Source organism: Pteronotus mesoamericanus, unplaced genomic scaffold (genome assembly GCF_021234165.1).
Source record: "Pteronotus mesoamericanus isolate MK-2021 breed Mesoamerican mustached bat unplaced genomic scaffold, CSHL_Meso_final contig_303, whole genome shotgun sequence".
Classification (NCBI taxonomy): Eukaryota; Metazoa; Chordata; class Mammalia; order Chiroptera; family Mormoopidae; genus Pteronotus; species Pteronotus mesoamericanus.
In genome coordinates, this window is record NW_026555130.1 from 380,517 (window position 1) to 393,512 (window position 12,996).

General features: G+C 38.9%; 1 protein-coding gene across 1 annotated transcript in view; it reads right to left on the minus strand.

Moving 5' to 3' along the window:
* Positions 1 to 12,996, minus strand: part of LYST (lysosomal trafficking regulator) — a 131,282-nt gene that overhangs the window by 77,895 nt on the left and 40,391 nt on the right. The window contains exons 16-21 of the mRNA XM_054575499.1: positions 11,844 to 12,089; positions 9,660 to 9,833; positions 8,608 to 8,757; positions 5,439 to 5,576; positions 2,109 to 2,307; positions 191 to 322 (exon numbers count right to left, since the gene is read on the minus strand). Of these exons, the coding sequence (XP_054431474.1) occupies positions 191 to 322; positions 2,109 to 2,307; positions 5,439 to 5,576; positions 8,608 to 8,757; positions 9,660 to 9,833; positions 11,844 to 12,089 (1,039 nt within the window). The remainder of the gene's footprint in view (positions 1 to 190; positions 323 to 2,108; positions 2,308 to 5,438; positions 5,577 to 8,607; positions 8,758 to 9,659; positions 9,834 to 11,843; positions 12,090 to 12,996) is intronic.

Here is a 12,996-nt window from a genome sequence, read left to right on the forward strand (position 1 = left end):
CTGTTACACCAAGTGAGGGTCATTGACACTAGAAAGTGAAATGGATTCTATAATTTTTGAGTGTAGCCTTTCATTTATTTAATCTGAATATCAGTTTGTACTGTAGTGCTGAAACATGGACACTTTATATATCTGCTACTACTCAGAACTAAATTGGGGAGGTTTATACTTTCATTCTCATTATTTTTACCTTCAGGTGCTGAGGCAGTAAAAGCTGACGGGCTTATGACCGTCAGCCCGGGGCCGGGGACAGCCTTCCCTCCGCTGCTAGAATGCCTCAGGGACACGATCGACTCCACTTTCTCCTGGAAGATCTTGCCATCTAGAATCAAAAAAAATTGTGAGGTAGTAAAATTTTTAAAAAGGATAAAACAAAACTTCAACTGTAAAAGCAAATCATTAAATACAAATTTTTACAAAATTACAAAAGATGTTCAAAATGAAAAATATGGCATACTTTATATTAATGTATGTTTGATCTGTGAGTACCGGACAGTTTCTTACTATAGACATTTTTGTGGACTACTACTATTTTCCTTGAATTCCTGCTGTTGTTTCTACACTTGAACAGCCAGCTGTCCATTTTTATGTTAATCTGATCTCTCTGAGGAGACTGTTCACCTTCTCATTCACTGAGGAAAGGGCTGTGTATTATATTTTTATATATCTCCTACAAGGTCCAAAATGACTCCAGAATTCATAAATACAGCTTCATCTTCCTTCCTGAGCCTCATACTTGTAAATTCAACGGCTTGATTTCTTAAACGCAACATAAATGCAACAAATCTAAACCTGAATCATCGTTCTGCCCTAAATTCACTCCTGTTCTGTTCTCTGGTTTGGTAGAAGGGCCCGTTTCCTACGCAGAAACCTGGGGCCACCTTTGAACACTGCCTTTCCTTTACCGACATCAAGTCAGTCTCCAGGTTCTGTGGCTTTCTTTCCTGCTTCCTGGACTCTTCCGAGCCCTTGCACGGTCCTAGAACATAGGCTCTACTCCCTTCTGACCTGGATTACTGTCACAGACTTCTAAATGGTTCTCATGACGGACACATGGCCACCTCCAATCCTCCCTGCCACAGTGTTCTGTCTAGCAAATGCCACTCCCTGCCGAAAACCTCCCAGTGGCTCTCTGTGGCCTGCTTACCACTCCGCACTTGCATGCTGTCTGCAAGAATCTCTGTGAGCTGTCCCCAGACCCCTTTCCAGCAGTTTTTTTTATATTACACCTTCACAACAACTACTTCTCACAGTTCCTTCTCGGGCTGTTTGCTGTGCCTGGGGAGGCCCTCCCTTCGCCTTGAAGCAGTCAGTGCCTCCTCAGGAAACAGCCCTCACCACCCTTTATGTTACCAGAAAACCAAAGGTTTCCACCACCCTGCTTTCCACAATGTGATGGGTCTGTTCATGTCTCCCTCCCCTCTTCTAGGCTGTGAGGTCCTTAAGAGAGGGAACCATATTTTACTCATTTTTGCAATTACTCTGTACTCAGAATCTTGATGGTACTTTAATCACTAAATGAATGCTGAACCTAACACAAAATCATGCTGTCTAATTTCATGTGGATTTTTACTGCTGCTGAATTAATTTATTCCATTTCTTTAAACGGCTGTTTCACAACCATTTTTCCTCTCTACGTTTACTATCTAGCTTTCTCATAGGTACAGTCTTGCTTGCTTTCTTACCATGTTACCTTTTCCTAGTTCTTTTAAAAGTCTCATTAGTCCATCTTTCTTTTGCACTGATGACTCTTTCTCATCCTGCCCTCTCAATAGTGTTATCACCAATAGTTCTATCCTTGGCTTCCTTTTCCTTCTCTCTCTCTACTTTTCTTCAGTGGTCTCATCTGTGCCTAGAGCTTTCATTCACTTCTGTGTGGGTAGTGCCTCTCTCCTGGTGCCTCCTGTCTCCTCCTGGGCTTTTGGCTTCCCTGAAGGCAGAGCCACGCCTGGGCCACTTCCCCGCCCTCTGCCCTGGCCCAGCCACAGCCTTAGGGCACTCTGTAGCACACACAGGCCATTCGATGACCTTCAAACAAATGCGGATGAAGTGGAAAGGAAAAACAAAAATGGAGATAGCCAAGATCTGACAAAAATGATTATACTTACCTATATGCAAAGAAAAGTAGAAGTTTGTTGGGTTGTGACAAACATAAGTATTAGTAGGAGGGTGAACTGCCAAAAGGAAATTGAAGATAATTGTCAATAATTCCAAGTCTGGAGGAGATCCAAGGACTTCTGCTATAATTTTCACAAATGATCTACAAACCTCTAGGGGTATGGATGTAAGCTGCCCCTCTTTGTGTTCCTGAAAAAATAAAAATCAAACTCTCTTTAGATTTAACGAGAACTGTCAACCAACATTTTTCATTTATGAAAGATATTCCTTTTAAGAAAGAAATAGTAACTTGAACTTCAAGCAATTCTGTTATTAAAAACTCATTAAAACCCATGGCAATTTAATTCTAGCCCATTCATCTTAATTGACTGAGGCAAAGCCGTAGCGCAGCACCCCCAAGCAGGGACTCAAACTGCCTAGGTTTACACCTGGCCCCTTCGCTCACCAGCTGTGTGACCTCGGGCAGGGTTCCTAACTCCACACCTCACAGTCTAATATGGGGATAATACCCATATTACTTCAGAGGGTTGTATTAAGAATAAATGACAGTGCCCCACAAGTAGGCGTTACTACTATTGGCACTATGATCACTGCAATCACTACCACTTCTGCTCCTATGGGACTGGAGAAATTTCTGATAGACAAAACCAATGATATTAACACGGTGTGCCCCAGTTTACAAAGCACTTTTTACAGCAGCTCTGAGAGGCTTTATCCCTCATTTCTAGAACACAAAGGCTCAAAGTGGTTATGTATATGACAACTTGAACCACACAGAAAACACGCAAGTAGTGTGGCACTTAGACCTCTGCCATCCTTCCATGGTGTCATCTGCTGCCTGGAATAATGAGACCCGGCAGACTGCTGGGGAATTACTGAGAGTAGAGATGGCTATAAAGAAACTGTATCCTCCATGGGTAGCAGCAGCCTCTAGATGAAGGCGAAGGGAGCTAAACATCCTCATCCTCCCTCTCCCATGCCCGAACATCTATCTCAGCATCCACTCTTCTTCTCTTGCTCTGCGTATTGCTCAATCAGCAAACGGGACATCTAGATGGTAACTTGGACACAGTTTAGTCTGACTGCCTCAGATGCAAGAAGAGAACGCTGAGTCTGCAGAAGAAGCACAAAACCCCTTGGCCACGTCAAGATGAGAACACAGGTCTCCAGGTCCCCCGACTTCCAGCCTGGTGCTATTTCTGTTATGACCAGCTGCTCTTTTTCTAAAATGAACTGTCCCAAATCTCCTGGTTGCCACCTCAGTCATTCATTCCTAAGCCCATCCCAGCCCCTGTTTCTGCAATCTTGCCCTCTCCACGGACTCCTTACAAATGTCACTGGTGTCCTATTTCATTAAAAGAGAAAAATCCCTGAACTTGACCTGCTGGAACCCTTTCTTTAACATTCGGTTTCTTTTTTCTTTTGCTGCTGGACTTTTCATTTATTATTTATTCTCACTGCTTCCAATGATTCTACTGCACATACTGCCTAAAGTCCCCAACATTTGGCTTTTCTTCGTCTTCTGAAATCCTGCCAGCCATTCAGAACAGCCAAGCCAACGGCCCTTCACATCTGCATGCTCTCCGAGCTTCTGCACCATTTGGCGCAGAGACCGCCTCTTTCTGGACGGCTCTCTCTTCGACGACTTTCTGCGTCTCTGTCTGTATCTCCTTTGTCCTCCACACGCTGAGATGGGTGCTTCCTGAGGTGCATGCTCCTCTCGATACACTTATTTATCTCTACTGCCCATCTATCCCAGGGCTTCGCCCTTCACCAGTGCAGACCAATCCCAACCTCGCTCTGTAATTGGCTCCCACCTCCAATCCTGCCCATCTCAGTGCCTAGCGGTCACTGCCACTGAACATCCACTGTAATTTCAAATGCAGAGGGTATGAACAACAAAATGGCATGTTTCGTTCTTTCCTGGACAGTGCTGCCATTCCTCTAGTCCCCCAGGGGGAAATTTTACATGGTATATGTGATTCTCCTGCAGCTTATACTTAAACAGAGTTGAGCTCCTTCATATTTGTGCCAATTCTTATCACCCAAATTCAGGTCTCCATATTACACACATGACCTAGTGGAACTGCCTCACATCGAATATGTCACCAACGATAATCTCCCTTAAATACTCTAAGATACCTTAAAGGCAACAACTGAGTTCATTTCTTTAAGTAATTCACACAACACATAACATAACTCTATTGTTAATAAATGTCAATTTAATAAACAGGCTCTTTGAATGAAGAAGGATAAAGAAATACACTTTTTCAGGAAAAGAGTAGTACCTAGATTTTTCTAGCATTTTAGAAATAATATGAAAGTGAGAATATATATTGAAATATCCAAATTTATGTGTTACTTTTCTGACATGGTAAGACTGAATAAGAACTTCACAATGTCAGATTAATTCACTGAAAATTGACCAACAAGTTTCTAAATGGATATACAAAGAAAGTGATCTAGAAGACCACTGACATGTAAGTGATACATAAAATACTCAGTAAGCAAGAAGTCTGTGAGCATTTTATGATATTCCCGAAGAGAGGAGTCTAATTTACCACAGTGGCCAAGAAAGACTAAATAGTGTTGTTGTTTTTTTTTTAGCAGTCATTCATTCAACAAATACGGGGTGTGGCAAAAATAGGTTTGTAGGTATTCCTATGGAAAATAATGACCTACTTTTATAGGCACCTCAGTAAACCTACTTTTGCCCCACCCTGTATATTGGTGTCTGTATGTACCAGGCACTAGAGTTACAGTGTGATGAGCAAAAATGTTATCGCTGCCTTCAGGAGGTTTATAGAGAGAAATAAACTGATGTCATAATCAACATAAAACTGACAAATCGTGTATCTTCAGAATAGAGAAAGGGGAAAGGGTTAATTGTACTTGTTATTTCAGGAATGTAGAACAAGGTTTGGTTGACAATAATCGCGTCTCAGATAAACCTCATCAGCTACGATCCTGCCACTGTGCAAAACTTGGAACACGTTAAACTTTCACTACTGTTGATGTTCAAGAGACTACAACATTATTATTACATCCCAATATAAAGAAACATCTCAGAAATTCAGTAGTTGTTATTCTTTTGTAATTGAGTTAGGAACAATGACAGTGTGAAGATCAAACTGCAAGAGGCAGGGGTTGAGAAATTCTCATACTATCTGTCGGAAGAAGGGATCCGGGAGAATAGGGACGAGGGAAAAGAAGAAAATTCCATTGAGAGTCCCACAAAAATTTGAGTTCATAGTACTGAGGTATTAAACAGAGGTAATGGCAAAAAAAAGTCTCCAAAAGTAAAGCTATATGAAAAGTACCTGTAAAACCTGACAAGTCAGGAGAAAGTGATGAACAACTCGTGCTTTCAATAACTGCTTAACGTTGAACATCTGCTGTTGGTGATCTGCTCGGATGAGCACTTCCAGAGCCGCTAGCAGAGTTTCCCAAACACCTGGCTGAGGAAGCAAGCACACACCCGTTAGTACACAGTGACTGAAGAACACGCCACATGCTCTTCAGAGGACACACAATAGATCAGGTTACCAGTGTGTATAAATTAGGGGTCACAGATTAAAGCTGTACAGAAAGCAAATCTTTATTCCTGGGCTACATTTTTTTTCTTTGTCAAAATGTTGTTTTTAAACATGTATATTACATGAAACATGGCATTAGGTGCTTTAATACATTAACTTTCCTGTGGTATAAAATGGTGGATAGTATTTTCAAAAAGTGAATTATCTTGAAATGTATTCAGTATAGAGAAACAGACCTTTTCAATATAATTGTTGACAATTTATTTTCAAAAAGCATTATTAAAAATATATAAACTTAAATGTTAATTTGTGTATATAGCATTTAATCAAACAATTTTAAAACTTGTACTAAATTGGAAAAAACCACTGACAATGTGAAAATTCTGCATTTTTTGGATTAATTTACTTCTAATCCCAAATAATAGAATTCTCTGCTTCCATTACCTGATGGTAATGGACAATCAAAGGCCAAGGAACTGACAGCTTTATCACACAATTCTACTGTTCTACCCACGGCCGCTCTCTTCATGAGATGGACCAAGATGCCCTAAAAAAATGGCATAGAAAACTGGAACACAAGGCAGTCCAAGTAAGAAAACTTGATTCAGGTTTGAAAACAACACCAAATGGAATAGTGCTAAAATAAACAGACACCCACAACAAAAAAAACAAAAACAAATCCAATTAAAATTAGAAAAGAAACCTATTTAAGACCCACACAAGTATTTATATCACTTTTAAATTCAATAAAAATATTTTGTTTTTTAATCAAACCACCCCAAATTAGCATCCTCCTTTGAAATACTAAAACAACTGTCCAACATTTATTAGGTTAGATCTTCTAATCTACGATTGAGCTCATTCCTCACTGTATGTTTATGTTTATGCTGCCTTTGATCCAGTTTGTTTACTATATGCTGTAATTATATTCATTTGCTTTCTCTTCTCGCAACATTACACTTTCATATCTACATATATATGGCTTTTTATTATGAAAGTTTTTATTCAGATGAGAAATCACAACAAATTACAAAGTTTTAAAAAGTCACCAATAAGATCCAGAAAAAGCAACAGTGTAGCTAGCTGCTTGACATGCCTCTCTAATCCTTTTCCCTAAGTCTTATGGCTGCATATTCTTTGACTTTTCATATGACAGCACTTTTGCAATAGAATTTTCTATAGAAACAATAGGAAAATAATTCTTTCCTCTAACACATTTGATCAAAATTTATTTTTATTAATGATAGATTAGCAAACTTCCTTTCAGCTTCACAACTCACTGATAATGAGTAAATTTTTTTGACTATTGCTAAATTTGAAAATAACCACTTCTTTTAAAATTCTAAAGGTATACACTTTAAACTGGTCTTTAATTATGTTTGATGATAATGTTTTTATAGTCTAAATCACTCCAGACAATCTCCGTTGTACACTAGCACTAAGAAGTCTGCATGAGCCTATATACTCTGACGAGTGTTTAGAACCTGGGCAGAAAGGAAACAGCTCTGTATTCATTCCCTGGCTGGGTCCCCGTGAAGACCAGCCCATCCATCACGTTGTTGAGATGCTGTGCCCAGAGCTGATCAAACCATGCTCCTCAGCTTATGTGTACGATGAGGCCAAGACTTCACGGCCTTGCCCTGCATACCCTGGCACAGCTCTGTGCCCCTGGGGAAACCTGGCTCCACCTCTCAAACATGCGTCCATTTCCCTCTCCTTGGTCTGATTCCCCAGACTCTTAGCAGGATCCCCTTTCAGAGTTTATGGTAAATGCAAGTCTCCAACTGACTCAAATGTGCCCCATGTTCTCCAGCCTGAGTTCTGATTCTGATCCAGCATTACTCAAGGCTGCTCAAAAACTTGCATGGGAAATAACCTTCACATTTCCATTTACAATGAGTATTGCATTGAAGCAGTAATTTGTTCTGTTCTCCAGAAGAAGGATTAGATGAATATTTAGAAGTACATGGCTCTCTGTGCAGTAAAGGAGACAATTGACAGAATAGGAACAAATATTTGCAAACCATACATCAGATAAGGGATTAATATCCAAAATATATTAAAACTCCTAAAACCCAATAACCAAAAAATCAAATAAACCAATTAAAAAATGGCCAGAGAACCTAAATGGACATCTTTACAAAGATACACAAATGGCTAAGAGGTACATGAAAAGACACTAACCATCACTAATCATCAGGGGAATGAAAATCAAAACCACAATAAGATGTCACCTCACACCCAAGAGAATGGCCACTATCAAAAAAAAAAGAAAACCAAAACACAAAATAACAATTGTTAGTGAGGATGCAGATAAATTCGAAGCCTTGCACATTGTTAGTGGGATGGTAAAATGGTGCAGCTTTTACAGCAAGTTGTATGGAGATTCCTCAAAAAATTAAAAATAGAACCACTATATGATTCAGCAACCTTACTTCTGGGTTTGCACATTCAAAAGAACTGAAAACAAGATCTTGAAGGGACATTTACACTCCCATGTTTATTGCAACATTATTCACAATAGCCAAGATAGGGAAGTAACCCATATGTCAATCAACAGGTGAATGGATAAAGAAAATTTGGCATATACATACAATGGAACACTTTTCAGTCTTAAAAATTTTGTCATATGCTAAAACATGCATAAACTTTGAAGACATAATGCTAAGTGAGACAAACCAGTCACAGGTACTGAATGATTCCACTTAAATGAAGTATCTAAAGTAATCAAACTCATAGAAACAGAAAGTAGAATGTTGGTTGCCAGGGACTGGGGGGAGGGAGAAATGAGGAGCTATTGCTCAGTGGGTAGTTTCAGTCAAGCAGCATGAAAAGGTTCTAGAGATGCACTGCACAACACATGTATATAGTTAACACTGTACTGTACACTTAAAAAGTGTTAAGAGAATAAACTTATGTCATGTGTTTTTTTACCATAAAAAAAAATACGTGCCTCTGCTCTATTCCATATCTTCCAGTCAAGCAATAGCTCCTCAAGCAGTTTAACATCCTGGATTATAGCTTTGGACTCCACATCTAATTTAAACTCTCCATTCTCATTGATATGAATAATATCTTCACTACAGCAACCTTCGAGAAGGGTCTATGGAAAATTAACATCAACACAAGCCTCATTAGTAATCGATTAATTCCAAAGTTCAGCAGAAACATTAAGCTTTCAATCTTAGCAATCTTAACATTAAATCCAAAGGAAAACTGGTGAATAATTTAAAAATTTCACAAAGTATCTTTAATTTGTTTTGCAAAACAATTCAAATAATTAGAAAAAACAAACTTCTAAATATTTGTACATGATTACTCAGTTCCAAACATGAGGTAAAATAAGCCACATTCTGTTTTTATTTTTTAAATTCAATAAATCTGTTAGGCTATAGAACCTTTCCCAAAAAGTGGCAAGGATTCATGCCGCAAGTGTTTTGATCTCACCAGTGTGAAGACTGGGGTCGGGGCACAGGCTGAGGTGATGTCTTTTGCTTCAGCACTGGACCCTCCTAGAGAAATACTCTCGCAACGTTACTAACTGCTTTTGGCTAGAAAGGGTTTTAGATATATGACGACAACTAGATTGTAATAAGAGCTAAGATGGCTTTCAGACACTGACTGTACAGCAGCACGACCTCATGGAAATGCTCAGCACCAGGCGTCTGCAGACTGGGAAGCAGAAGCAACAACAGCGTCTCTGAGGGTCTCCATTCCTCCATCCAGAGGATGGGGGTCGGCAGAGGACAGGTCTCTGGGCTCATGCAGACCTAAAATTCTACAACTTTATTTTTTCCTCTTACTCTTCTTATTTAGTTTTAAATAAAATAAAAACGTAAGTATTTAAATGATTTAAAAAAACCAGAAGAGTCCCTCAGTTTGATTAAATTTATACTATTGTGATTGCTTCATTCTTCAGGAATAGCGGAAACACAGGCTCTGTTGTTACTGGAGAGACAAAAAATGGCACATGAAATTGGGAGAATAAACTTTATGAGGACATACCTTCAAAATGTGAAAGCCAACAGCGCATTTTTGTTTGATTAACACCTGATGAATCATGGAAAGGCCATCACAGTTTTCTAGTTCCTGTATTCTCTGTTGGTTGTATTTAATTAATGAGAGTACCACTCTCAGGGCCAATGCTTGAGTTTCTTCACAGCTACTGAGTTCCACAACCTAAAAAAATGGGTATTATTTTTTCTGGTTTGTTGAGAGTAAACATTTAACATGCGATTATCTACCTTTATTAATCAATCCCTCAGTTTCATTTGAAAGTTTATTTTTTATTGTTCACACTTTGTAATTACTTAAGAATTATAAACAACATGGAGACAAACTCCATGCTTTTTAGTCTCTAAAATATACTATAAATGAACTGAATAATATTAACAACATTAGAAATCATGTATCATTTTATTAATGATCTGAAATGGCAGCGAAATGCCTGAAATTTCTGTTGATGAGTCAATCGGCAGACAGGCTCTGGCTCCTGCTGTGAGAGACAAAAAGGAGTAAAAGGCATGGTGCCTGCCCTCCATGGGCACATGGTCCAGTCAAGTGAGATGAGTTCACAAAAGCTGTGAATTATGCCTTGTCTGTCAATTCAGCCAACAAGTTCTCACAACTACTACAGGAGAGAAACACACCTTCCTTCCATAAAAGGCAAAGAAGAATGGGACACTGTGAATGCCTCCAGGGCACGAAACTGCTGAGCCTGCTCCATCTGGGCCAGGGAAGCGCAAACTAAGGGAAGATGGCTGGAAAGAGCCACGTCCTGGGTGGATGGGTAGCCAGGGCCAGAGGCCAGTCGGGGGAAGGAAGGGTTAAGGTCTAAAACTGGAAGCTCACAGTTCATCGGTTTGTTGAGGAAGCAGCAGGTCTGATCTGGCTGGATGGTGGACATTAGGCTCAAAAGCTGGGCTATGCAGTAAAAATTTTACAGAGGCTGACTTTCATTTTTGTAGGGGAGGGGGAAAGATACTGAACAGGGTTTCTAAGTTTTAAATGTGAAAACATACTTTAAAAATCTTAAATATATGTGAAATAAAAATTAACCATTTTCTCTAAGAATGTAGTCACCAAGTAGCAATGATCATAACAAATTTATATTCAATAACTTGATGAAGAGGAAAAACTAAAGGTATATACATTTTGAAATTATACAAGTTATCAAAGTAGACTGCAAAATGATGAGTAGTTATATAAAGAGCTTTACTTTTAAAACACTAGGGGGAATCTTCAACTAGATATTCAATGCAAAAAAAAGTCTGAAAAAGGCAGAGGAGGATAAAAAAAGGCAGCCCAGGGTATGGTGAGCCAAATGCTAACAAAATGTTTACCAGAACAGTAATAACAACAACAAACACTGATATGTCTCTTATTGCAAAATTAATAAAAAATGGTTCCATTAAAGGAAGAAAGCCAGGTAGGAAGACTGGAAATTTGATAATGTTGCAGAAGTCATAATGAGGGATGAGGTGGTGAAGATGAAAGACACTCAGAGTTGCTCTAGCTGAACAGGGATACGAGTGCCCAGGGATCCGAGTGCCCAGGGATACGTAGAGGTGGGTCATACAAAAGTGAGTGCACTTGTGTCCCCCACTTTAGACCTCAGCCAACCCTACGGCAGGCACTGCCTACTGAGTGACGGCCTCACCGCGTCAGGAAAGTACACTCCCTGCCCTCAATGGAACAGATAACTACACAATTTATTCTAATACAGGGCTCACAGCACTAGTCCAGCTTTTTATATTTCTCTTTCTCTTAAAAAAAAAACACTTCAAACCCAAAAAATTAAATTATTTTTTGTACTTATTTGTTGATGCTTTTTTTCCCATACAACTGGAAGCTTCTAGGGAAAAACAAGTTTCACAAGCCTTATTTTGAAGAATACATTTCTTCTATGTTGTCACTACAGCATGCTTTTTTTCCTCATAGGCCATTTTAATCTTATAACTTAACATTTAATTGTCCTAATTACATTTTGGGATAAAAGAAAACTTCTAAAATCTTCATGAATTAAAAGAAACTACCTGTGCCAGAAAGCTTGGTGACACCTTAAATAATGTAATTATTTTAATCTTAAAAGTTTAACACAGTCGATGTATAGCTTTTTTGTACTCAAAAAGAAACCCTAAAATTTATCAACAATTAAAAGTTTCTCTTTAGATAAAACTATAATCTTACCCTAGCAAAGAGAAAAACAAATATTGTAGTTCCCCCAATCTCGTGCAGAATGCCTTGGAGAGTTTTACATTCGGTGGGTTGGAGATTCTTTAGGTGATGAAGTTCCAATGAGATGCTCTGAACATCTTTGGAGCTGAAGGGTCTTTGAGAGAGCTGGGCTTTCACTTGGCCTTTAAGTCTAATAACTGGCTCATAGATGGTGTACTGAGCAGGACAGCATGTTGTATAAACAATGGAAAGGCTTTCCTGAAACACAAATATTTTCTCTCAGTAACGAAACAAAGTTTAAAAAGTTATCAACTAGCAAATAAATACTCTAACGTAAAAAGACACCCAACAAGTCTTTTTCTTTGTTTTAAAAGACAGATACTATACTAAACAAAAGTGAACATGAGAAGCTGGGTGGCCCCCCACAAAGGAACAGAAAGATGTGTCACTGAGCGCTGTTCAAGAGTTTACACCACAGCAAGGCTGAGAGATTCCTGCTTTGATCATTTTGGAACAGACATGAAATTATACTTACTATTACCCCTAACAACAACTAAATCTTGTACTATGCCCATCACATACCAGGAGCTGTTCTCTGCACATAAATATTAACCAATCTTTACAATCCTATGAGATGAGAACTCGGGATCAATGTATTCAGTTTTTTCCCTTTTGCTTTACTCATGGGCTTGAACTTAAAAGTGACTCTACACACATGCAATATACAGATGATGCATTATAGAATTATGCTTGAAACCTGTAAAATTTTATTAAACAATGTCACCCCAATAAATTTAATAAAATTTAAAAATATAAAGGTGACTCTAATCGGCCACCTAACTAAAATTGAATAGAACTTCTAACATCTTCCCGTGCGGAGGGTAATTTCGATCAGCTTCTGGCTCCCTGTCAGGCTTCTATTAACTACAGTTGCCCTTCCCTTATTCCACTGGGGATGTACCCCAAGACCCACAGTGGATGCCTGAAACCATAGGCAGTACTGAACCCTGTATATATTGTTCTTCCCTATACATATATTCCTATGATAAAGTTTGATTTATAAACTAGACAGAGTAAGAGATTAACAGTGACAACTAATAGTAAAATAGAACACCTAACACAGACTGTAATGAAAGTTGCGCGAATGGCTGTGGGGCCATCCATT